The sequence below is a fragment of the Poecilia latipinna genome, unplaced genomic scaffold (assembly GCF_001443285.1).
Source record: "Poecilia latipinna isolate Pla-1442-1.1 unplaced genomic scaffold, P_latipinna-1.0 Scaffold1592, whole genome shotgun sequence".
Lineage (NCBI taxonomy): Eukaryota > Metazoa > Chordata > Actinopteri > Cyprinodontiformes > Poeciliidae > Poecilia > Poecilia latipinna.
This window is the reverse complement of record NW_015114208.1, coordinates 91,840-119,424: the sequence shown is the minus strand read 5'-3', so window position 1 is coordinate 119,424 and position 27,585 is coordinate 91,840. Positions and strand designations below refer to the sequence as shown.

The following is a 27,585-nucleotide window of genomic DNA, read 5'->3' as shown; positions in this document are numbered from 1 at the left end:
CCTTTATGTAGGACGAGGTGTCTGCAACTTTTCAGCAGCCCCAGAAAGCAAACTTTGTGCCTGATATTATTCTGGGTCAGGCAGCCTCAGGGGGGAGATGAGAAGCAGAGCAGGCCTGGCCTTTCATTGGCCGCACAGCGCACGGGTCTGCGTATCCCTCAACCTCTCCTGCGTCTCCTCCCGCAGCTCGGAGACATCTGCCAGCTTGATGCCTCGTGGCAAAGCCGTGGTAGCTGGAGTCCTGCGAGTGCAGCAGGAGTTCTGGTGTGTGAGGGCTACATGTTCACTTAACAAGGACACTGAGACAGGAAGTAGGCAGCGCTCTGCTTCACTTCAATCTCACCTGCCACCTAGAGGACACCAGGAGAACGCAAAAGAACGAAGGCAGTTTTCCATCATTTGTCTTTTTTTTTTTTTTTTACTTTGCCTAAAAATGCAAATTAATGTTATAAATCATTAGGTACAGTACAAAATCCAAGACACTGATTATGCAGCTCAGTGCAGTCAATCTAAGTTTCACGTTTCAATCGAAGCCAGAGCTTCTGTGTACAGATAGATGGCGACTCTTTACACACAAACGAATTTACATTGCACTTGCTATAAGATATTTTAAAAATTACATACTTTTTCAGTAGGTAGACAAAGATTTTGGTCCCTGTGCTGTAATCCCTTTTGTTTGTTCATATTTTTTTAAAGGCATAGTTCAGAATTGTTGATGTAGCACGGATTTAATAACTCACCTGCAGTAGCTGACCTCAAAAGCATCTTTATTTAGTTTAAATCCAAATTAGTTAGTCCCACAGGCTGAACCTGGAGATGACACCAAACAAAGATATCACAGCAGTTCATGCAAATGCTGTTTTCTAACCTTTATCTTGCGATTTATTTGCATTGAGTGTTTATCAAGGTTTTTTTTTTTTTTTTAGCAATTAAATCAATGAATATTTAAGTAGGAAATGGAGACTGAAGGCTGTGTGCAACCAATAATGTTCCTGTGTGAAATATAATAACTCACAAAACGTGCATAGTGTTTCCAAATAGATTAATTACAGTTAAGGTAAAAACTTATTCAGAATCCTGGCAGATTGAGAATTAAGATTATTTTTTACTTAACTAATAAGTTTTCTTCTGGTAGAATAAGAGGAAGTCATCTCTCAAAGAATAAAAAAAAACATGTAAAAGGAGTTTTAGTTTTGAAATAACAAATTTATTGGTTTTTATTTGCATTGTAATAAAAAAATGAATTGCAAAAAAAATTCTATGCTTCTGAGCAGCCATTTCTAATACTACGACATCCAAATAGTTAATATTTTGCTGTCAAGTGTTTTCACAGTCATTAGGCCTATTTATTTTTAGCAATGAGGTTGGAACACCTCTCTGTCATCACCCTAATCTTTAGCTCCCTCAACAGTTTCTCTGTTGAATTAAAGCTTGGACTCTAAAACGCTGACTTTACTAGCATTAAGGAAAAACATGTTAGTAAAATTTAAAGTTTACCATCAGTGGGATCGATCATTTTGGACTTAACTGCTGCAAGTAGGAAAGCAAAGCGGCTTAAATAATTAATAAAATAATAAAATAATAATAATAATAATTAATAAAATAATGCTGTTACTTTTGCTTTAATATTTTTGCTTTAATAGAAGTGGAAACACTTTCTATGACTAGTTTTCAGTGCGTGTTTCACACAGGAAAGATATTAGTGGGGCACCACATCCAGTTTCTCTGTAAGTAAATGAGTCAGCAATTTCAAGGTTTAGGAAAAAGTGACTGGATTTATTTTGAGACAGCAGAAGTTTGCTCTGGTTTTAGCTTTTCTTCTTTCTTTTTTTCTGGCCTCTGGGACCAGATTATCTGGGTTTTTACTAAATCAAGATGCAAATAGTTGTATTTACTGCAGACAGTTATCAACTATTTCTAACTTTTTTAAGGTGAATTGCCTAAAAAAAAGTCTGAATTATGCCTTTAATATCAGTGCCAACTGAGAAAAGAAAATTGATTTACAGGAAGGACTCTCTCCAACACTATGGTACACAGATAAATAACAGTCTTTTGAATATTTTTTCTCTCGTCTAATCAATCTGTTCCTCCCACCAATTAGTATTTTTATGCTTTAAATAAAGTACAAAAAGCACATGTTGAAATTAAGGCATAACTACGTCAAAGTAAATATGAGGCCATTTGAGATTCGTGACTGAGGCTTCAGCGTGTTTTTTCATGTAAACAAGAGCAAAATCCGTCTTTTCACTTCTTTGTTCAGTGTTTTCAAACAGATTAATAAATTAACCATGTCCAAACACGCCGTGAATTGACTGTATTGTGTATCTTGTGTAAGATGTGATAATAACTCTGGTGGATTCTGGGAAATGGGGCGGTGAGTAACAGCTGACAGGCGGCGCTCCACGCTGGCAGGTATCTGGGCCAACATCTCCTGCAGCCCTTGGCGTCACACCTGCTGCGACAGCGGGGAGGGAAGAACGCTGCAGAAGGACAAAGTAGGTAGATTGTGTCCTCTTTTTAAAGAATTCGTCTCCTCAGCTTAGCTGGTCGGGCTGCGACGTGCAGACACACAGAAAAGTGCCTTTCTCCAGTATTTCCAGTTTGGTTTTACGTCCTGTCACTTTTTGGAGATGGAGGTTTGTCAGGGGGTGAAGGCAGCAGAAGGGTTGAGTCTATAAATTTGTGGCTTCCTCCATTGCATTAACCCACCTGTGAAGGTGAAAGATTGCATACAAGCAGAGGACAATATGAATTACAACTAGATAAAGGGAGTATTTTATAGCAGTATTTGCTACATTAAAAACTCTAAACAGTACACGTATGCACTTAAGCATAAGAAACTAAAGTAAGTAGCTAAAGTAAGATGAGAATATTTAGTTTTAATGGGAAACCTGCAGGTAACAAAATTTGTTCCAGAGCCGAGGAACATAGAAACTAAATGCTGGTCCTGAAAACACTGAAAAGTCTACATGGTTCATATCTAACAAGCAACTCATGAATGGATTTTGGTCCAACATTATTAACAGAATTTAAAATATGACTTTTTACAAACAGGGAGCCGATGAGGTGACCTAAAGACTGGCATTGGTCAGGATTGTGGAGCAGCATGTAGATGCTACTACTCTGTTTTATTATGTGCTGGTGATGTTGCAAGATGACTTAGTTATAAACTTTATACGATAGTTAATGATAAACTGTAGTCAAGAGAGTTAGTGTGTTATAATAATCTGAGCAGGAACAGCACATAGATATTCAATAGTAGTGGCCCGAGGACGAAGCCTTGAGGAACTCTACATGTGATTGTTGTTGTCTTTGATTCTTTGATTGCTAAAAGACACAGATTGGCCTGATCAGCTGGAGTTGATCTGCACCAACCAACCAGACAACTCTACCCTCTGTTTCAGTCTTAAATCAGCATTTTATGAGAACTAACGACTCAAGATAAAAACTTTACGACACCATCATTTTTAAGATGTTTGTTATTAAGAACAGTAACTCAACTAAAGAGCAGAGATTACAGATTACAAAGATTTGAAAAATATTTGACAATGGCTGTCTTCCTCTTTTCTGTTGGAGCTCAATGTTTTCTTTATGTGGACCCAGATAAGTCAGCAGATAAATGAAATGAACTTCGGCTGAAGAGTAACATGGCCAAAAATCCAACAGATGTGAATATTTTAGACTAATCTGGCATTTCATTCAGCAGCTAAAAACTCACCATTTCCACAGACAAAACATTTTAATGTCATATCATGAGCTATAAGCGTCTCACCTCTGAGCTGTGAAGTTATCTTCAGCTTTAAAAGTGTAATACAAAGTGTTTTGGTGGTAAAGCTGGAAGACATTGGCCTCTGTGTCGCCTCCCTGCTTGTCAGGTAGCTTCACTGTGAAACCCAGAAGCGGTAAACTTTCTGACGCTACCTTCTCCTGAGGATGACAAAAGAAAAATGATGAGCATAACAAGCAATTGTGATGTGTAGTTATTTTGTTTTCATTTATCTTATGAATATTGAATAATGCTGTTTCAAGTGTTTCAGTGTGAAAGCAGTGTCTTGAAAAAGAAATCATACCACTCGAATTTTTTTCAAATTTCACAAAGTTAAAAGCTGCAAACTTTCATTTAAGGGGATTTTAAGTGGTTTCCCAACATAAAAGGAGTGCCCAGTGCGACAGTATTTCCTGTATATATAATTAAGTCTAAGTACAAATACAGCTGCAGCTAGCATAAAATTATTCACAAGTTAAGATGCCCAGTTAAAGTCCAGACCTCAAAGAATGAGCCTGAGCAAATCTGCAAAAACCTCCGTCTACAGATGTGCAAACATATCCCAAAAAACTTACAGATGTACCTGTAAAGTATTAACTAAAGCCAGAAAATATGGCATATGGTGCTTCAAACTTTCCTTTCGCTTCAAATTTTCACAGTTGCACAAGGATATTTACAAGTACATTAATATTTGTGTTTGTAATTTCACTAAATGTTCACAATACGTATGAGTCGCTGTGTGCTGCGCAGGTTAAAGGGGACTGCATGTTTCCCCTCACCTCTCGGGCTCGGTAGGTGTAAAGCACCTTGTCTTTCAGCAGGAACCACAGTCTCTTCCAGTTCCTTTTGCTCGTCTTGCTCCGCTGCAGAGTCCCGCTGATGGAGCCTTCCTCTGACACGGTTGCCTGCACAACAACGCCAGCTTTTCTTACTAATCGCAACAAGGAAAAACTGCTGCAGCATTCCGAGCGGGGCATTTTGTTCCTTTTACCGGGGCGAAAGAGGCAGTGCCTTTTCGATGTCTCCATATGTTGGGGGGATGAATATTTTGGAATACGGTGGAGAGGGGACGACTGGAGCGGGTCAACCGAGGGCTACATTTGGCTGAGAGCTCGGACACTTCTCCTCCTGCAAAGACAAACAGTTTCCTTTTACCCAAAAGAGGAAGCAAGATATGCGAATGATTCGTTCCCAAGGAGCAAGACGCTTACAGGAATCTTACATTTCCTCAGCTTGATAACCACAAGAGCACACATGTTTGTTTTTCTGACCACAGATTAGGAATAAACATTCCAACAGATTAAGTCATCAAAAAGTCCATTTGGATTTTGTGGGAAAACAGTTTCCAGATGCAGCAAGTGGACGGTGGATGATGAAGAATATTTAATTATAAAAACTCAGGAACTTACAGACACAAACAGCAACTGAACACAAGAACTGGGCCAACAAAACAGACAACTGGAACCACATCTAACCCTCAGACATAAAGAAAACGAAGGTAAATATTAGAAACAGACACAAAGATCTTAATGTAAAAAAAATACACTGAAACTAAATAAACTTTTCTTGTCATTTTTTAACCAACCAGAAAAGTCTACAATGAAATCACTTTTTGATCCTGGGAAACTGAACAGGTTGAGTCTGAAGATGTTCCTCTCATGATAATCAGACGAAGCGGCAACTCATTTTTCTGTCTGAGCCAAATAAATGACAGATTGTATATTTTTCCCTTTCAAGCACCACATGTGTGTAGTATTTGCTTGAAGTGACTTTTTAGGGGGAAAAAAAGGCTACAGTCTGAGTGGCGTGATAGATGGTGTCCTCAGAACAACAGCTATGTGCAGTAATGTCCTAATGAATAAGTCGTGGGCTGATGAGGTGTAGAACAGCGAGATTTCTGCTGGTTTCAGTCAGAAGCCCAACCATAGGGCTGGTAAATGGCTGTATAACAACAGTGATCAGAAAATCAACAGAAACTGTAACTTCAACTTGCCAGAATTAGTTTTATAATAATAGTTTATGTCACCAGCAATCATTTCTCACTTTGGTAAATTACAAAATAACTGGAATTACACTTTAAAATCTCTAGGTAAGGTGCCAGTTTGATAGGTCTCCAACTGCTTCACCACACAGTACTTCTGCTGACTTCCTTCTTCTCACTAAATCACATTATAAATCTTGGCCTGATGAGCTCACATTCAGTAGGGAGAGTTTTCTACAAGCACATTTTTCCTAGAGGGCCACTGAGTTGTGTATTGATATCTGGGTTAAGTTCCAGATATAGTATCTTCACAAATGTATCTGTAATGAGACCTAAGCCTTGACCATTAAAAAGCAGAGATTTTTTTTATTACCTCTCTTTTTTAGCTCGTTGTAACAGTGGTCACACACTTTGGCCATGCGGTCTTTCATGTATTTCAGTGGATATCTGTTCCTGGAGCAGCTTCGACAAACAATCTGTTGTAACAATGAAGAACAAACATTAAACGATCTCTAAAAACACCAGCAGCATTCCACACAGTCAAGTCTTAATGTGTCTAGCCGACTGTCGTCTTCAAACATCTGTATCAGTTTCTCTCCTGATCTACTAATGTAGGTCAAGTCAGAGCTCAGTATCCTAGAGTATCTCAGAGTAAATGACTTACTCTTCCACAGCTGTGGCAGTGGTGTCTGCGAACAGTGAGGCTGAAATCTGCAGTGCAGTTCATGCACATCATCACTTGTGAGACAGGAACGAGAGTGGGAGCTTTTTCTCCCAGAGAAAGCCAAAGACGATCTCTGGTCTGCAAGACATGCAAAACCCATCAGCGCTTCATCTAAGCAGACGGCAGGAAGTTACACGTCTCACTGAACGTCACTGTGATGCAGCTCCAGCAAGACGTTCACATACACTAATCTTGGCTTTAAATGTCTTAATTGAACAATTCCTTTAATAAAACGTTTCTAAAACACCGTAACGCAGAAATTATAGATATAGACACAGTATTCAACGAAATGTGTGAATGAATGTCACTTTATTAATTACACTTTGAACACTATAGTTTCTATAGCCATGTCATATTTCTAGTTGAATATTTGACCACTTTTTCCTTTGACATGGGAGACGCTGCTTGCATATTGTTAAGTACAATATTAGTGATAAATCAGGTAAAGTTTTCATTGTGAGGAAGAACTGCTTTTGCAAATTTTATTAAAGTCCAGAAAGAAATTTAAATCACTGATATAAGGACTGATATTAATTACAAGTTTGAATGGATGTCCCTTTGTTGGTTGAACGAGTTTTTGTCATAATTCTCCTTGGATATTTATCAACTTTTTGGTTAGAAATTTTTAAGCCACCATCTACAGTTACATTCAAATATACACCAAAAAAAAAAGACTTGTGCATCTAATTATTGGTTTAATTTAATTAATTTTCTCACCTCTCCAGAGGTGGCTGCAGAGCCTCTTGCTTGTTCAGTCACAGTGCGGTTGAGAGTATAATACCAGTCCTCTCTTTCAAGAAAAGAGCTGCAAAAGATACACGCACACACACACGCGCGCGCGCACACACACACACACACACACACACACACACACTACTCGTCTGATCTGAATGATTTCATTTATTCAATGTTATATTTGTTATGTTATTTTAGAGAGACCCACCTGGCAGACAGAACAATGGAGATCTCTGACCCCTCGATTTTCAAGGCATTCTGGACATTTGGGACGTTGGGTTTACTGACCTGTTAATTTTTGTCAAAAACATCATTAATCGAATATTAGAATGAGAGAGGCGGAGGGGGAAACATGCAAAGAATGAAATATATAGCAGGAGACGACCTTGAAAGTAAATGTGTGGTTAGAGCAACACAAGACGAGAAGCTGACCTTCAACCCACTGAGTGGCAGCGTGTTCTTCAGTCTGTATTTCCCGTCCTGCTGGGGGAAGGTGTAGAGCAGCACGTCGTTCATCTGAAAAAAGACAGAGCACTCACTGTAAACCCTGCAGACGAAACAAGATGAATGAGTAAAACAAAAATAAAATGTGGAAACAGTCACCAAGCCAGGTTTAGTTACTTGTGCATTTGCTGCAACTCTCCAGTAGGTGTCACTGCAGACTAATAAAAAAAAAAAAAAACTCCTCTACTGGGAGATTTTCCACATGAAAACAGTGTTTGAGTTTTGAATATTGCAATCATCGAATAATCACAACAATAATCTGATCCAATTAGAACATGCATTTAATCTCTATTTTAAATCTCATAAAAGTAATTTTGTAATTTTCCAGTAAAGGAAAGAAGTAGGACAATCATAGAGAAAATCCGGTGTAAACACAGCAAAACCTTTTTGAGAGACATCAAATCAAACATCTTACCTCAGATCTGTTTAAAGTTACGTCACTGCAGCCTTTACGACACTACCACAAAATCTCCTGATTTTTTTGCTCCAGAGTCTAGAAACCTAATTTTACACAAACTACCTTCTCCTGCTGGTTAATTTTGCAGTAATTGTTAGATGAGACACTTCTGGGCATCTTTAGGATCTGGGACAATAATACAAACTTTAAATGTCACAGCAAGACACCTTGATTACTGGATAATTAACAACTTTAGAGAAGCTCTTGACTTTTTTTATTCTCCTGTTTACTGAGATCTTATGTGACACACAAGGAGTCTACAACCTTTCAAAATAAAAGCCTTTTTCACCCTCAATCTAGCAGAAAGATTTCATTTAGAGCCGCAAATGTTACACAACCTTTTGAGAAAAAAATACAACTTTGGTTGTTTTGATGAACATCTGCTATAGGAAATTTGTGGTCATTTTTAAAGAATCGCCTTTTTTTCCCATTTTTAGGTTTCAAAATAAAGAAAACCATGAATCATTTGCAAATATATGATAAATACAGTTTCTTCGGTTGGACATTGATGTTTGTGATCACTGTTACTGTTGTTATTTTGTTGTGAAAATTCAATGCAGAAATTATTCTATGAAAAAGAATATAAAAAAAACTGCTAAAATATGCATTAAGTACTGTATCTGTATTTTTTTTTACATATTTTTGATCCTGTATATTTCTAGCCAACCTAGAAATGTTTTTAAAAGAGTATAAGCTTTATTGTGGGCGTAATATTTGTGGGCTTCTGACTTTATGTAGTTATATAAGGTGAGAGTCTTACAACTTATTGCCAAAAAATAATTAAATGAGTTCTTGAGCACTTTCTATCATTTTTCTTACTTTACGATTATCTCAATAAAATAGATAAAATACTTATACTGTGAGAAACAAGTCAAAGGTCTTAGGGAGCTAAAAGATCCACGCAGCCTTCCTTCTGCCGGCAGCAACGCACCGATTCAGGAACTCAACATCCAGAAACATCCTGCCAGGAAACTCCTGCTCCTAATAGCTCAGTCTGGACGTGAAAATAGATCAGGCTGAAAACTCCCCACTCTGTGTCTTAAACTTACGTTTTAAGTAAAAACAACAGTTCTGCAAACTGTACAGGTTTTAGTATGTCCACGAAAACAGAGATATAAACTGTGTGTTGCACCGTAACTGCAAGCAGGAAGTAGCCTTTACCAAAAACAAATGTCGGGGCTGTCGACTCTTCCTGCTGACCTTCATCAGGGTTCCCTCCTTCACAAAAACCTGACAGTTCAGAAAAGAAAAAAAAAAAAAAAACCATGGTTAAATCAAACCAGGCACCCCTGGCAGCTCCTCTGATCCTGACAAACGCAGTGCATCTGCAGCCGTCCGGCCGTGTTATTTTAGGCCGGGCTGGCAGGGTATTCCCAGCTTGCTGATTGTGTAAAAGGCCAACAACAAGGGGTGGTGGAGGGCAGACAGGGTGGGTTGGCTGAAAAAGAAAGACTCAGACAGAAAACAATGCTCTTATCAGAGTCATACCCTGCCAGGATGAATTAGGTCCTGTGGGCTGTGAACGCTGTACGCTATGTTGATCAGATGCAACAGGTTCTCCTGAAAAACAGACAAAACAGCAGAGAGCGGGAGAGATGACAAGTCAAAATACGAGAGATGAAAGAGTCAGGAGTTACGGTTGTCGCCACCTGAATCACAAGACAGGACACGTTTTGTTGACTTTGGATCGAATAGAAGGGTTTTTACTTGGAACGTATGAGTAGGGGGTGAGAAATGTCACCTTAGGAACTATAAGGCTGTGAATCACAGGAAAAACTTTAATCCAGATGCAATTTTAGATGCAGGATTTCATGTTAGGTTGTTTCACAAATTTGTGTTTTGTTTCAAACAGTGAAGCATAAATTACAGATGAGGTTAAGGGAATATACTCAGTTTTCTTTCTTTTGCTTTTACACAGTAACAAACGCTTAAGTTTGATACATTATACGCAGGAAATGCACATTTTTCTAGACTCTAGTGTCTTTTTATGGTCACAGTCAGACTCTAAGTATGGAGCTGATGGACATGAGAAGAAATTAATATTTAGGGAACACAAATAAGTTTTTACTGTCTGGAAAAACATATTTTTCCATATGTTTTATTTTTTTCCATATTAATTTGCCTCTGGTAAATGCATCAATTAAATAATATACTATTAGACTCAGTAGAAATCCTGCATGATTATGGAAAAACGTTTCCATAATCATTTTTATGTTTCTCATAAAAATGACACTGACTGGCTTATGAGTGAATCATCCAAACTTAGGTGTTTAACTTTTGTGTCATTTGTATTATATCAATAGCATTTAATCACTTATTGTTTCTCTCAAATATCAACAACATTATTCTGCTGCTTTCACATGACTGAGCATTTTGACCACAACATGAAGCAGGACACAGAAGAACCTCGGTGTAGGACACAAAACATGGACTCGATTCTGATTCTTCTGGTTTATCTTATTCATTTCAAAATGTTTCCACGTCTTTCTTCTGCTGTTTATTTGCTTTTTATTATTATTTAACATGAAGGCTCAGCTAAATCTGTGCTACTAAGTGTCACTTCTTTATTAAGGAATGAGGTAAAGCACTTAATTTCACTACAGCAAATCCTTATTGCTGTCTCTCAGAGGTTTATTTGGTACTCACCCCGTGTTTTAAGCTGTCATTGACTTGATCTGCAATGTCAGACATGATCGCTACTGCGGCTGTAAAAGATAAATAAAAGGGAGGATGATCAGTCTCAACAAATTCTCATAGCTGCTATAGGAAGCTTTGAAACTCTTTGTCTGCATGTGAACGGTGCAGTAAGTGAGGAGTCTGCATGTTTGGACTGAGACGTCTCCCTTATCGGTTCTGCAGCATCAGATAGTGTTGCAGCGGCTTGCCTCCTGGTGTATCACACACACATTGGTCTGCAGGCAGAAAGGAGCTGCAGTGGCTGTCTAGTGGGTCTCCACTCCAAACAAAGAAATCTTAATTGGCTCTCTCTTGGCCGTTCCTCCATGCCAAACGAGCACAAATGGGTTTGCAGTGAACACAAAGCCACACACGGAGTCATGTAAAGCTCCCTTGGCAGTGTGAGAGGGCGTGAACGGAGCGGCAGCTGGGTAGTTTTTGTTTGTGGTCTCGCCGCGTGCTTACTGTACCTTGGGTGTCTTCGTATTCCTTGGAATCGGGGGAAAGGTTATTCAGATAATCTGGGTGGAGAGGGAGAAAAGATTACTTTCAGAGTAAATTCACCAAACCATCATCTGTTATTGCTATGATAATATCTGTGTCAATGTGAATCAATTACTTTTTAATTTTTTTTTTTTTTTTTTTTAAATGACTCACCTGTGAGGAGCAGCCGATACTGAGCAACACGCACAATAACCTGCAGGAGCTGACGCTGAAGAGAAACTCTCTCCCCGGCTGGGTTCTGCTCCTAAAACAATAAACTACAGTTTAAAAGAGACACTTCAAAGGATTTAATTTTAATTTAATCAGAACCTATAACGTTTAAATGTTAGATTGTTGTTTTACATCGCCTTTGAAGTAATTACTAATACTTCCCTGAGTGGCCTTTCAGGCCAACTGAATGTTTTACTGAGAATAATGAATAAAACAACAAAAAACAAATGAAATCTTTATATTCACGTAAATTAATGGCATTATATTATGTTAAACGTATATTACATGTAAAAAAAAACATTATTTCAGGATTTATAGCCATTTTATATGTAGAATTATTTGTATCTGAAAATCAAACCCATCAGAGGTTACAGGATTAAGAGTGCCACGCATTTTAATATAATTATAGACATAGTTTATTTACTACATGTATAACAATTTATATAAGTGAGTGTAAGGAAATTGCTTAGAACACAGTTTCATTTAAGGTTCAGTCCACGCCTTTGCAGTAAGGATACATTTGTTTGTGTAATATTTGCCTCAGCATTCAGCAGCTTTGTGTTTTTGAGCCCCAAACAGCAGCTTGAAAAAAATCAATCAGATTTAGACCAGCCCAGGTGTGGAGGGGGGAAACATTTTACCACCAGTTTCACATTTAAAGGGCAAACAAAACAGCCGCTGGCATTAATAAACAAAGCGTTCAAGGGAATCAAAGGACATTTTCAATGTCCAGGCGCTTAAATCTGACAGAAAACTGCAGAGCTCTGCAAAGACTTGACGCCAGCTCTCTCCTCGGTGGTCGATAAAACGTAGAGAGAACCTTTAAAACTCCTGTGTTCATAAACGAGACACACTCAGGCCCACTGGACATCCATCCACAATCCAGCTACGTTATTGCAAAGGACAGGGATAGTTTGTATTATTAGCCCCTCAGGGGGATTAACAACCTCAGCATTGATCTGCAACAGAGGCTGAAGTTACATCAAGAATACTTTATTGCTTTAAGTAGTGAACAGATGCTGCAGTTTTTAAATATCTCAAGCTCTGTTTCATAAACTAAACAGAGATTAAGCAAAGAAAATACGAAAGGAAGTGACCCTGTAATGAGAAAATACATTCCTGGCTGTGCTTTTTGTGCTACACCAGGAGGTAATACTGTATGAAAAAGACTAAGTTCAGATTTTATGAACCCCAAACATTTGAAATGCAAAATTACAAGCAAAGATTGTACATTTTGAATGAGAGAAACAGCAGGTCTTACCTCATATTTCTGAACTACGGCTGCAAACGCAGGTGAAGTTCTGCAGCCGTCCTCCAGTAAACTAATGCTTCGATCATAGTGGCCGATGTAAGTGGTGAAGACCAAAAACTCTGCTTTCCTGGACAGGAAAATGTCAGCAATCCTTTGGCTGTCCTCCCTGAATGGAAAGAAACCAAAGGTAGAACGAAACAGAGGAAGCAGCAGCGTCCAAGAGTCTGCTGAGGTGAGATCATGGAAGAGGATATTTTCTCACTGATAGTGTGATGCATTTGGTTATTGAAAAGCAACAAGAATTTACGAGCCGGTTGTAAACTGAAAAAAAAAAAATCAGTAAATGTAGCACACCTAAGTGCTAATGAATAACAATTTGAAAGCTTTTACTGAACAAAGAGGAGTCTGGGTTAGTTTTTGTTTTTAAGCTCAGAGGTGTATGAAGTTAATCAAAATAGGTTTTCTGTGACGTATGAAGCTATGAGAGAGAGCAAGGCTTTATAGATAACGGGAAGGCTAACTGCAGTACAATAAATATGTCTAGTTTTATCTATTTGAGCTTTAAGCTTTGAAACGCAGAGCTGAAAATGTCAGCAACTTTTTTAAGATCTCAGTTCCTGTAAGGCTCTATGTTATCTACAATATTCAAAACTGAGGTTTCAGTAATTGTAATAATTGCTAATATCATTTAAAATGTTATGTTTGGTTCAAATAATAGTTCACTCCTACAAAAACATATAAAAATGAACACACGCAGCAGGAAAGTTAAGAAAATACTTTGAATGCTGTTCAAATTTAGACTAAAATAGCTCCTGGCAAATCAAGACTTTACAAAAACTGGAAATCGGAAATTGGCCCCATAATTTTGATCGGCGCATCTCGTTTTGCTTATATGTCAGCCAGTTTTTTGGGGGGTTTTTTGTATGAAAGTGTCGTTGGATGCCTGACGACTCACCAGTGTCCGATTCGACTCTCCAGCTCGGTGAGGATTTTGCTGTGCAGCACGTAGACGTCGGGCAGCTCATTGAGAATCTCTCTGAGTCTCTCATCGTCCATCGCAGGCTGCCCGTCATCCCCGACTGCAGACCCCACAGCTTTCCGAAAGTCCTATCGCAGTGGCAGAAGTGGAGGGCTTCGTTTAATAATTGAAAAAATCTGGCATGGTGCAAGTACTTTTCTTCTGCACGGTGCACAGTGTATATTGGACGAGTTTTATAAAAACAATAAAGCCACTTCACTCACTTTCTGAAGCAACCTGAGGGCCTTCACATGTCTAAACACCAAAATAAAAACATTATTTAGTCAGGATTCATATGGGAGCATGATTATTTTTAACAGGCAGACAAACATGAAATGAGATATTTACACTTACAATCGCTCTGTATCCACCAGCTCTTTAACGATGTAAAAGGCTCTGGATCGACCATCGGGCTGTAAATAGTCATATAATTAAGTTTTAATTGGCCCAGCATTACAAGTTATTCACTCATTTTGGCTGAGGTTCAACAAATGTACAGCAACTGTCTCCCCTCTTCACAGCATCTCAAAGCGGTGCTTAAATTCCTAATAACTGGGACAATCTTCAAGAAGCCCATTATCCTCCATTAATCTGCCTCTAAATCTTGATTTATGAGACCCTTTGTGCAATAAAAGGAGGTGAAGCACAATCAATCCACTTTTTGCTGTTGTGTTCTTCTAATTTCCTTTCCAATATCAGACACCGGGCTACTCAAAATAATTAGATAAATAAATAAAATTTTAAATAAGAACATCCTTAGGTAGTAATTGGGAGGTTATAGTCAAAATAATTTGGTTTTCCCAGACTCAATGCTGGTGGGAGCCAACCTGTAGGTCATAGTTGACGTCTGTCCCCACGTCTTCCTCCTCGGAGGTGCGTCCTTGGTCTTCGTCCCCCACCGTCTCTCCCCGACCGTCACTCGTAGCACCGGCAGCCACCGAACAGACGTTGTAGGCTTCTGTGTAGGCACTGAGGAAAAAGACAAGAAGACATGAGGATATGTAGGAAGAGCCACATGAAAAAATGGACTTCCTGTCCAGACTGGGCATTAACGTGTCCTGGCTTGGTTAGATGCAGATGGACAGTTTTAAGCAGATTATTCAGATCTTTTGCTGAAATCCGTCCCGAATGATTAGATGTCAATTACAACTTAAGATGCAAACAAATATGTAAGTCTACAGATTTCCCATCAGAAATAAAGTCGTCCTGAATTATTTACTTGTTTTGTTTTTCTCTACAAAAATCTTGAGAAGTCAATTTATGACGTGCAATATTTCAAGAAAGGATTCAAATCCTTTAATTTTGCTCTATTCTGTCATGTAACAACTGCAGATCTCAGTATATCTTATCAGGATTTTATGTGATAAAACTGCTTCACTGTGATCCCCCCAAATAAAATCCAGCACAACCACCTAATTGTTAACCAGAGTTAACTTGTGTGTGATTTAATTTCATTAAACCTAAACAGAGAAGAAGTCAAATATTGACTTATGGCTCTTTGAAGAGAACCGAATCACCTTGATTTGTTCATATGCCGTTAAACTTATAAATTTTTTCCAAGAAAAAGTAATTAAATCTCTATCCCATGTAGTTTTTATATGTTCTATGTGCATTAATAACATTTTTGCGCTGTTNTTNATATAGAAACAAAATAAAAATGATGATTTAACAAAAAGAATAGCAGATAAGTTGCTTTGACAGAAGAAAAATTCCTCTTCTGCATTAACAAATATGAAAATTAAGGTAATGCATTAACGATAAGCAAAACTCATTGATAAACATTAACCGATGAGAAACAAGCAGAAGAAACTAAAAAGAACAGACCGCACCATCACCATCTTATAAGCCAAGAAATGGCTAAAGGGAAACAAGTTTTCACTACAAAATAATTTTAATTTCTATATAGTTTTGAGAAATGATCAATAACTTTTAGACTAGTAGAACTGTGAGATGTTGAGGATAATCAAGGAGGGGATAAAAACAATATAACTCATTCGTATAAGTAATTGTATTAAGTTTAGCTGGTTTTTTTCCTCATTAAAATTAGTGAAGAAACTAAGCATTCCCAATAAAAGTTTTCATTAATACCTAACATCTACAGCAAGAAGAATATCAGTTCTGTTGCTCTATTAAACCCACTGGTATCGCCCTGTTGAGACCTTCATTCTCTACAAACACAGATTTTACATCTGTCTGTGCAATTAGATGCTTTTAATGTACGCCTCTCTCTGTTCTCAGACATTTAGTCATCTGGGAATAAATCATGTGAATTTAATTTAAACATCAAATTTTAATTTACAGTCCTTCAAAATCTCCCACATTGAATTATCACTATAATAAGCATATTTAGTTTAGACAATGTGAATAAATAAAAGATTGAAGGATTGTAAAAAGCAATAAACTGGTTCAGAAAACCCTCCAGTGACAACCGCTGCCAACCAGAGACACATGTTGGTACTTTATGCTGCTTGCTTTCCTTCTGCAGTGAAACCAAAATGAATATGCTAATGGCTGTAGCACAGTGGGGAATGTAAGCAATGCAAATAAAACCGGGCTTTTAACTTACAGTGGTGTAACGTTGTGTTCCTCCGAACGGATATCCGCCTTGCCAACCCTCCTGCCATGTTTTATCCCCAGTGCTGTTGGATTTAACCCCACTGAGATGCAAATTAGCTCCATACGATTCACATATGTGAGCCGTTTGGCTCTCTGCGTCACACACATTACAGCCTGCATGGCCCATTACTGCTTACTGGAACAAACTTTGAATGAGACACCAGGGGGATGGAGTTAGGGAACTACAACACATGAACACTTTCTATATTAAGGTTTTATATCACTCCCATAGAAACCGCTACTACTCCTCACTCCATTGCTACAACTGAAAAAGCTCCAGGAGGAAGCTGTTCAGATACAAATCACATAAGGAGATAAAAAAATAATGGTGCAACTTCTCCTTAGGCTAAGTTTTACCCAGTGAATCAGACATGGCTGCCAATGGTTTTTAAACTAAGTAATAATGAACTAATATGGTTTCTGCAGGCTAAACCATGCTTCAGTCCAACCGGTTTTTACGGTTCAGCAGAGGCTCAAACAGACTTAAGATATTTTACAGTGAAGTGTTTAAAGTCAACGCTGGATCAGTTCACCATCCGATTAAAAAGAGACCATTCTTCATATAAATGAAGTATCCACAAACATGCATAAAAAGACATGCAGCCATCTTTGATCGCTGCCTGAGATGAAATCAGATTTAATTCCTTTAGTTGAGCTGGAGTCACCCAGATTATTTGTATTTGCTAAATACGAGGAGAGGGGAATAAACTCTAGGTAATTTTATTTTAATACACAGAAAACAACCACAATTAATCAACAAATGTTATAACTCGGTTATCAAAAGACTGAATTTGAATATACAGGCAAAAGTAAAACAGCAGATTGTACCTCAGGTCAACCAGAGGACAATGGATATCAAACCTCCCTCTAACTCAGAAAAAAGTAAAGCTGATTAAAAAGTAATTTCACCTTTTACTGCAAGAGTCTCCAGGGATTTGGACACAACATGCTATCTGAAAGGTTTGTCACTGAAACAGCAATCCCTACATGCTGCAATAACCCACCAAAAGAGGCAGGATCACAAAAAACAGGTAAGGCAACTCAAGCTTGTCATGGACATCTATTGCCAAAGACCCTTTTGATAGTTTAACTACAAATGTCATGATTGGTGCATGGAAAATGGTGTGTTGTGTGCTCCAAAGGAAAGTAGCAAAGGAAAGTTACACCAGTATAAATATGAATAAATTGTTTAAGTATATAGATCACTAAGAAGGACTAAGTATCTCTATTTGTAAAGGGGGTCAAGTGTTTCTAATGCATTCTAATTAACTACTTAATATTTTGTCTAGGCTGTTTTAATTTCTGCTTTTGTGCTGAATTTTAACGGTTTTGGACCTTTTTATTATTGGTACTCTATTTGATTGATATATGGTAACTGTGCTGTTGGAGAAAAAAACAGCTTGAGATAATCTGAGGTTTATGATTTTGTGCATTATTCAACTGGAAGTAGACACCAGTAGGTGGTGCATTTAAATGATGCTCAAATTGTACTACATAGCTAAAACTTTGCCAAGAAAATAATAGCTACTTTTGCCTGTGTGCTTTGAGTTTCAACGTGTCATGGATTCAGAGGTGGCATTTCAGATACCTTGGTTGTACTGAGTAATTATTTGAGTTACTCACAGCTTTCTAATTTCTCATACTCTCCTGCCCATTTTCTTTTGACCTCCACCATCAATTTGTATGGTCATGTCTTCATATTGTATGCTCTGCAGATTGGAATGGTACAGATTACAACTTGCAATGTCTTTGATTGGTAGTTTGGGTTCTTATTTGATTTAGTAGATGTAGTAACCAAATGCAAACAGCAGGGGGAGACTAGAGTAAGTGAGCAATAGTAAAAAGCCTGAGCAGAGAAAAGAACACATCCATGGCTCAAAAATGCTTGCCTTTGCTTTTCAGGTATCAGTTTACAACTTACCTACTATTGGGAGTTGATTTATTAACTATTAGAAATCTCACGAACACGTTTAGTCACAAACTGTATTTACATTTGTTTTTGTTACGGTTTAGCCACAGTTAGCCGTAGGGCTGTAGTGATACAATAATCTCACGATACGATACACGACATTCTGCTCACGATATGATATATATTGCGATATTCAGCAAACGATACAATTCAATACACTTTTGCAATTTTCTGAAAGATTTTAGAGGGACAGAGTGATTTTGGTTACATTTTGTGACTGGAGTTGGATTTAATTAATTTAATTAATTACTGAAAACTGATTAAAAGCACCAACTACACAATACCTGGCTCTGGTTGGACATGGACACAGACTTAAAGTCAACAGCTGGACAAAATTAATCAAAGAAGTGGTGAGAAAACATGTTTCTTTTCCTTGAAACAGTACAAACTGTAGCTTACATGCATTTGTAAAGTAAATAAAGTGCACCAAGCACCCTGCTCTGAATAGTTTGATACCTTTTTAACCTTGACACTTAACATCTGAAGGAATCACTCTAAGCCTGATGACCTAATCACTCTCCTGGCGAAGCAAGCAGTGAGTGAGCAAGGTGACAGTTGGATGTTACAATACTTGCGGATGAATATCGATTTTTTTCTAGGAAAGAAAATATCAATATATATCGCAAAATCAATATTATTACACAGCCCTAGTTAGCCGGTAGCTCACCGCTGCCGATGCTAACCAACGTATAGTGTGCTAGCTTTTAGACGGCCTTTTCTCATGAGGTTAGAAATGTTGCCTATATGTTCTGAAATAAATTAATGCACTCTTGAGCAAGCATATTTGGGGGTTTTGGAATATGAGAAATCTGATTTATTACAATTTATCTTGTATTTGTGATTTGTTGCTGACGTATTTGTCCTCTACGGTTCTAAGATTGGACTGGTGTTTTAAGTTTGGACCCATCATTCTGTATGTATTTAAATTGCAATAAGTCAGGACATACACACCTGAGCAGATGAAAGAATGTGTCTGTGGCTTATTCAGGGCTTTTACATATGCAGGTTGTTATTATATCAGTGTAGTAAAAATATATAAAACACGGTAACTGATTTCAAATTACATATCGGCATATTTATAAATAAAATTTATTACAATTTCTATGCCGATATTGTACTGTTTTGTTGCACATACGCAATAAGAGACTGTGAACACAAAGAGGGAAGCTCTGCAGACACCATCTGCTCTCTACAGAGCACCTTGAGATTGTATCTCTGCCTGATGTAGCTGCCTGGCTGGAGAAGAGCAATGAGTCCAAACTGCTCCGATTATTATTCATCCTGAGAGGTCTGTATGATATGGGCAAAACAGGCAGGAATGCAGAGGGGGATGGGCACACATCAACACAGCATACTCGATTATAAAAACAAATAACACCAAATTAAAGAGACAAGAAGCTTTAAAAATCAGTGAGCCAACATTTCTTACTGAAACCGGGACATGAAAAGACCACCCCTACAACGGCATTGTTTAGTCTCCCTCCAAACATGTCCTAACAACACATCGGCACACACAGCCAGAGCCGGAGTTCATTAAGGCCATCACCATCTGGGTATGTTGCTTTCCTCAGTTTTTAACTAAAATGTCCATACAAAACTTGTGGGATTCCAATCAAAAATGATGCAATATCTTTGTGGTGCCAGCAGGAGGCAATAATGTTGACAATAAGGATGTCACAAATCAAAAGAAGAAGATCCTAAATGTGGCTACGCCAAAGCTAGACTAAAGATTCTTTCATGCTATAGCACTTTTTTTCTTTCAAGTTATTGACTTCTTGAAGTTTAGTGGAAGCAGTCAAAACAAAATTAGACAAAAGTAGAAACACATTACTGTTGTGGTTTTTTGCACAGATTGTGGAATTGGGAAATGTAAAGTGACCAATTAAACTTTACTCTGCAAAACATTTTACTTTTTACTTCATCAAAAAAAAGAAGAAACCTTAACTTTGTAAGTCATGTATGAACTATGGAGACTACTCTGGTCAGCAGAGGTCTGCTTAAGTGAGCCAGCATTAGTTGCTCCTCAGCACTGAAACAAACTCATTGGAAACCTGATATGTGCACAACCAGCTAGCTCCTTTTAATTGGAGTGAAAATAAAATTGTTTACTGTGGCATTTGATTTACGAATCACACAAATGAACTATTTCCCCAGACACTGATGAGCGATTGAAGCATAGAATTAAAGGCTGTCTGCCCCACTGTAATGGACCAAACAAATCTCTGGACAGTAATTTTTAATTTTTTTAATCTGTAAAATTGCATATAAACATTTCTTACTTTTTATCCAATGCTTTTACATATTAAGCTTTCTTAATATATTTCCTTTCATTTTCATGAAATTAATGGAGTTACCTTGAATTACCTTGTGTATGAATGGTATTATGAAAAGACACTTGCCTATCAAAATGAAACCTATTACTAAAATAAAGCTCTCTAAATTTAGCGGTACTTTTGAAATGCTTATTTATTTAGAAGAGATTAAATAAGAAACTGATATTAGCTGCTTAATAAATAAGGTTTCATTTGGCTGCTTAACAGACAGGCCACACAGACTTGCCCATTTTAAAATACCAGTACATTAGTAGACATGATGAGTGGTGCAGGTGAGTGTGATAAGAATTGCTAAATGTTAAAGGAACGGACAAATAACTGTCATAGTCACTTCACCTTGATGAAACAGATTTGTTTTCCAGCTAATGGGAGAGCAAAAAACAAAGGACATTTCTGCCATATTAAAGCAAATCTGATTTCAGTCCTAATTCAGTCAACCTTGTTTACATACCTTTCAGTTTCCTCTTCAGGTAAATGTGTTTTTGTCTCAAATCCTGGAAGGCTCTTCATGTCGACATAACCGTCTGTTTCATTTGTTGAAGACAAAACTCGACCAGGACGATCAAAGAAGTTTGCGAGTGGCATCTGTCGAACTGGCCTCCACTGTGGCACCTGAACATTCTCATAATCTGAGCTGAGCGGAGGGACGTTCTCATAATCTGAGGTATCAGTGTTGGGGAAGGAGATAGAGCGGGGCTTGGTGAAAGGAAGAGGTGCAAAAGGCACTCGGGAGCGGTCCTCGAAGGACTCCACTCGGACAACGCTCCTGTTGAGGAAGGCCACAGAGTTCCCTTTCCTTTTACTCTCTTTGTGGAACAAAAAGTGGGATGAAGACTCAGGTGAACCCTGAGGCTTGTTTGCCTGACGTAAATTTAGTTGTGGAGAACCACTCATGCTCTGCCGATCTAACTCCAACAGTCTGTTGTGTGAACAATGGCTGGACTCAGGCGAGGATTTCAAAGAGGAAGACTTGGCATCTGTTCCAGACTTATGTTCTGTTTTCAACCCAAATTTAAGTAGAAAGCGCTTAATGGAGGATTTCTTTTTCCTGTTCTTCTCTGAAAATTCTTCTCTAGTAAGAAGAGAGGGGGAACTCTTCGTGATAGGCTTTTTGGTGATATAGGCCAACTCAAAGGGAGGGGGGATATCCATCAAAGAAGTAGGTGTGGACAGGGCACTAGATGAGAGAGGTGAGCACCTGGAGAAGTTCTCAGATGAGGAAGCCCCATCTCTATGTCTGTAGGAGTCATCCTTGTAGATACATAGAGGTGTGTTGTGTCCCTCCATAGACAGGGAGCGAGGGTACAGAGACAAATATTTGGGTTTGGAATAGCTTTTGTGTCGTGTTGAATTTAACACTGGGCTGCTGCTCAGTGCAGGTTGTCCTAGTCCACTAATGTAGGTCTTATGGAGAAATTGTACTCCCCGATCCCCCACAGTAGTGGAAATATAATTTGACAAAGAGTGTGTTCTAATACCAGCAGTCTTGCTATCCAAAAGAAAACCACTTTCGGTGCATGAACTTTGCCCTGGTTCCTCATAAACATGCTCATCTGTAATGTTGAGCTCCATGTCACTGGTCTCATCCAGAAAGGGCACGATGTGACCCTCCAAATCCTCGTCATCTTTGAAGACTTCAGAGTCATTTGGAGATAGCAGCTGGCTCTCAGAGAAAGAAGACGTCAGTGAGGTGTTTGTGTCTGTTGGCACTGAGATGGCAACCTGTCTAAACCATGGCTGGCAGTCCAAGTGGTTCAACAAGTCCTCCATTTCATTAGCCTTGTCATTGCTGCCATACTCAATACCTTTATCAGTGTTCATACAGTCCACTAAATGTCCATTCTCAGGTGTTTCATTGTATTTTCCAGCTGGTACTCCAGTTCTTTTTACAGAGGTAATGCCACTTTCTGAGAGCGTAGCTGTCATGTTAATAATATCCTCTGAACAGATGTAAAAAGGCTCAGTTGCTTCAGAACAAACTTGTTGGTGGATTTTAGGAATGTAGTCATACAAACTAACCTCCTGCTGATTTTCACCCTTTCCATTAATTTGATGGCCACACATCAACTTCAGGCTATCACAACACCAATTTGGATCTGGCTCTTTCTCTCTTCCATGAGTGTCCATTATTCTGTCCTTAAGAAATAGTCCATTTTCATCAGAAGAAGACTTTGATGAATCATCTGCAGTGCTTCTGTCTCCATTTGTTTGAAGTTGCTCCTGCTTCACGACGGAGTGGCAAAACAATCTGTCTTCAGCACCAGCAGAAATGTCTCCCATTGAGAGGCCGTCCACGTCAGCCAGTGCCTCACCTCCATCACAACCTTCAGCATCCATGTCGTCTGTGTCCGTGATCTCCTCTGCCTCCTTGGAGTCAGCTGTGAGTCTGTCGTCACTAACCCATAGCGTTTTCAGGGAGTCCCCTTCTTCTGTAAGGGCACCGTCTGTTAATCTGCAATCATCCATGTTCTTACTTTCATCTTCCTCCTTTTCCGCTTCTGTGCCTCCACTGTCCACCGTCCCCTTTGATATAGTTTCTAAATCTCTTTTGTCGAATTTGAGGCTACTGAGATTTAAGTGTTTCTTCCCAGATGATGTGTTCATGATAACTTTGTTCAGGCCATTCTGCTTCACAGTTGTTTCGTCACCCCTTGCATCAGTAGATTGTGCACTGCCATTACTGAACCCTCCTTGGTTGCCATTTATCAGCACTTTGACTTTAGGTTTTGGGGCTACAGAAGGTTTAGGACCCCTGGATGCAGAAGTAAGAGGGGAAAGCAGCTTCAGGTTGGCGTGACAAACAAATCTTGGCGTTGGAACCGCTGAAGGTTGGGTGCAGTCTAAAAGAACAACAGGAAAAGGAAACTGTAAGATTATTGACTTTAAAATAGCTTACAGGGTCATTTGTGTGGCGTTCCTGTGACCTGAAATGGCTCAGCAACTCACAAAGACATAGAAGTAAATGGTGTGTGGTCAGAGTCAGACCAGTGAGATCACAGTAAAACACTTTCTCGACAAAATCTGTAAAACTAACTAATTTCCTGCTGGCAATCTGCTATGTTAACCACCCAGGGTAGTAAAAGGAGTTTTGCCATACCAGAAAGCCAACAATGTTTTGCAAAAGTATCGCATGTGTAATGACCCGAAAACAACCCACATTTTCAGTCTCAAATACGTGCTAGCTAAATTTAGGCTGCCAAAGATTGTCAACAGAGCAGTCTTAATATGGTTGAGATTTCTGTTATAAAAACAACAAAGGCCTCTCGCACACACAGAACCAAACAAATGTACTTTCTACAAACTGCTTCAATATTTGCTTAACCTGAATCCTTTGTTAATGCCGTTAGGACATATGCCAATTAATTTTAGCTAAACATTGTACCCAAGTTTGTTGGGCTGGAGTGGAAGGACCTCCTTCAATTTTCACATAACACCATTTTTAAATGAAACATCCGTATCATAGTACTCATAGTAAAATAATGCTGTAAAGTAATGCTTAGGCTCCTTCAACTCAACGCACGACAAACAGAAGTGGATACATGAATGGATGGACGGATAGAGTTGGCTCTCTGACCATAAAAACCCAAACTCTTCTAAGACTTTGATTTTGCTGTGTCTGCAGAAGCAGACACAACATTAGCTCTGATTATCACTGGAGGTGCTTATGAGGAATAAAATACCATATTTGACCAAGGACTAATTTTGTAGAGTAACCCAAACTAGACTGTTTTTCATCCAGCATTTTTGGAAAAGAATGTCCATCTTAATCTTAATGGACCACTAAAAAAGAAAAGCAAAATTGTGCCAACACCTGGTTTCCTTGGTCAGTCTTTGTCAATAAGATGGCTAATTCCCAAAACTACAGTGGACTTGTTGAAATCTGGTGCTATAGAAAGGCGATAACGCACTGGTAATGAGTAATGCATGCTTTGACACAGTTCCAAAAGAATACAAAGAGGTCCGAGGGATTTCCCTGACTCGCTTCCTGTGATTCAAGCCAAAGAGACCCCTGTCAGGAGGCCTTTAGCTTTAAGAACAATACATGAAACAATAGATAAAACCATTATGAACCAAAATATGTCTTTTATGGATCTTGTAAGTCAACTGTACCCCAAAACTTTCAAAATAACAAAACAGTTATTTTACTGAAACTATAAACTTAATCAAATATTGTGATACTATACTTTTTAAATTTTACATCATTGATATTCAGGGTTTTAGAAATGTGCTGCTTTTTATACAGTAGTAGCAGTCTATTTGAGTTTTAATCGTAACAGTTGTTATAATCAGACGCAAAGCAGACGCTTTACCTTTAACAGCACAATTATGTCTTATTGAAGAAAAATGTTCTTTTCCTGGTGTTTGATTCCGAGTTCAATAACAAATGCAAAAAGTGAAAATATTACAACATAGAACAACTAATATTTTTCTCTGATCTTTAGAAAATGTAGTCAAATGTCGGGATGGAAACTGATGGGAACTGTTAACCGAAAACAAACGGGGGAAAAAAATCATCTCACCTGTGTTCATTTTTGCGCGGCGACCACCTCCAACATCCCGTCCGCAAAAGCAGACGCAGCGCAGGACACTTTGCAAACGACTGGCAGCGGATCCCGGCAGTAAACTCCGCTGAAATGTCCGCACAGACGCTGAGTGACTGCGCCTGTTTCTCACCGCTGGCTCCGTCTCCCTTCCTGCTCAGCTGATCCCCCGCGCGTCCTACAGCGCGCAGGACGCGACTGGAAACCAAATGTGGGGACTCGATCTGATAACACACACCACCGCTGACATCCCTCTGCAGACACACAGACGCTGCAGGTCCGGACAAGTACCGAGACAACCGAGAACCGTAACATCGGCGCAAACCCCGGGCTGATAAGTTGTTTGTCTTATGTGCGCTCTTTGGTACATGGTGCGGAGGTAAGAGGGCAACAGTCTACGCTGCAGATGATGGGACGCTTTTATGACGTAAAAGCTGTATAATAATCCTATTAGGAAAAATGACCCCAATTCATAATAACATCTGACTGTATTAACCTTTCACGAAAATCCACCGTGCAGCATGGAGAAATGAAACAACTGTAATCCAGAGAGTTTGTCGTCAGTCTAACAACACGTTGATTATTAATGGCGCAAAAATGAAACAAACAGTTGAATCTATTAAACTCAGATTTTCATACATTTGTCTGGATTTTATGCACTATTTATTTCTGCAAAGAATTTATATTGAACAACTGAAACAGAGTAAATAAATTTCTAATTTCAAAATATACTTTACTTCTTAAAACTATTTAAATTCTAATTATTTCCTAAAATAATTTTACTCAAAATTGATTTAATCTCTGAAACTAGTTTATGTCTAATTTATGCTGATTTAAATATTAGACGTAAAATACAATACGTGTCTATTTCTGTTTTAGAAATTACCTTAAGTGAAGAACATCTGCAGCATCATCACTATCCAGAGATGGTCCCACGTTTGAGGGGCCTGTAATCTTACCAACATTTACATATGGGCCCCTTATTAGTGGAAAATAGGCCCCATTGGGACTGTTAGCGCTCAGTTGGCTATGTAGGGTTGGTGTGAGTCTCTTGATTAAAAACTAGTCCATATGGATCCAAAACAGGTTTCACAAAATGAGATTAATTTGTTGATATGCCTCCTATCTACATAGACTGTTCAGCTGGTTTTGATGAAATTGTCTGTATTTAAAGGCTCCCTTCTTAAAATGCATCCAGAAAGCATTCACCTTTTCCTCTCCACATTTTGTTATATTACAGATTTATTCCATTGTATTAAATGATTCCTTTATGACAAATACCCCATTATTACAATGTGGAAAAATATTTTAGATTTTTGCATATTTCCTAAAAAATAGAAAAGCAAAAAAAAAAAAAAATCACATTTACATAAGTATTCACAACCTTTGTCATGAAGCCCAAAATTTAGCTATGTCCCTCATCCTTGAGAAATTTCTACAAATTAAATGAAGTGCTGGGAAACTTCAGGGAAGAGAAGCTCAGCTAGCCAAGTTTGGTGTTAGCATTAGCATTTTTGCTAAAGTAGTTACAGCTGGATTCAAGCTTAAATCCGCTCTAATAAGTTGGAATTGTACACTTTATTCCTGAAAGCCAAGATGATACTTGATTAAAAATATTAAATACATGCTATAATCCGGGTAATGTTCATGTGATGAGAGCTAAACTACTAACCAGTTGAACACCAATAACAATTCAAGTCTCTTACAAATAAAAGTTTATTAACAATGAATCTATTTTTGCATTCTCTTTTTACAGCTTCAAAAATAGTCAATTCTGACCATTAGCTAAAGCTTATGCTTAAAGTCAAACTTGGTAGCAAGCTGAGCTTTTAAAGCTTGAGAGCGTTCGTTGTCAGTAAATGCATATCTAGTGGTGCTTTTCAGGAAGAGGTTTAAGGTTGTAAAACTTTATTAGTATAGTAACATTTTATTTTCTCATGATAAACTTTTTTTTTTCTTTTCTAACATGGGAACAAACTAAATAAAGACAATTATTTTAATAGTTAGCTAGTCTTACTGTGTCACTACAAATTAAAAATGTGACTGATCTATTTGTCGCATGTTAATTAAACATTTTAGTTGTTAAATGTACATAATTTCTACTCTGAAGTGTTGGATAAGATCTACCCAGCGCCTTGTCGCATCAGTTTTATTGACTGGATTCTAGCTATTTGTTTTAACAGAGTGGCTGTGGTAAATAATAGTTCTCATGGAAGTATCCTGAAGCTGGAATAAAGCCCCCCACACTGATAAACCAGCCTTGTTCCCACTGCACACCCATCTGTCTGTTTGATTGCTG

At 38.3% G+C, this 27,585-nt stretch overlaps 1 protein-coding gene across 2 annotated transcripts; it reads right to left on the bottom strand.

The window, feature by feature from the left end:
• Window positions 1–395: 395 nt before the first annotated feature.
• fgd5b (FYVE, RhoGEF and PH domain containing 5b) lies at window positions 396–25,702 on the bottom strand. 2 transcript variants are annotated; one of them, XM_015059045.1, is made up of 21 exons: window positions 25,266–25,702; window positions 21,197–23,585; window positions 14,655–14,796; window positions 14,182–14,240; window positions 14,052–14,082; window positions 13,765–13,916; window positions 12,819–12,975; window positions 11,501–11,591; window positions 11,314–11,364; window positions 10,814–10,872; window positions 9,656–9,727; window positions 9,329–9,397; window positions 7,639–7,722; window positions 7,415–7,494; window positions 7,189–7,276; window positions 6,412–6,549; window positions 6,121–6,223; window positions 4,758–4,894; window positions 4,546–4,671; window positions 3,773–3,927; window positions 396–2,709 (listed from the first exon to the last, which is right to left on the bottom strand). In XM_015059045.1, the coding sequence occupies exons 1-21, from the start codon at window positions 25,273–25,275 to the stop codon at window positions 2,673–2,675; spliced, it is 4,230 nt and encodes a 1,409-aa protein (XP_014914531.1). In that variant the 5' UTR covers window positions 25,276–25,702; the 3' UTR covers window positions 396–2,672. The 2 variants fall into 2 exon arrangements, with proteins under 2 accessions (XP_014914531.1, XP_014914532.1); XM_015059046.1 differs by having other exon boundaries at window positions 4,573–4,671.
• Between the last annotated feature and the right edge of the window lie 1,883 nt (window positions 25,703–27,585).

Bases quoted from the DNA above. Each gene is read 5' to 3' on its own strand.
- fgd5b (XM_015059045.1), bottom strand. The intron at 14,797-21,196 runs GTATGTAAACAA...CTTTTTCCTCAG, and splicing joins CCTGAAGAGGAAACTGAAAG to TGCCTACACAGAAGCCTACA. The intron at 4,895-6,120 runs GTAATAAAAAAA...TTGTCTTTGCAG, and splicing joins CAACGAGCTAAAAAAGAGAG to GAGGAGAAGTGTCCGAGCTC.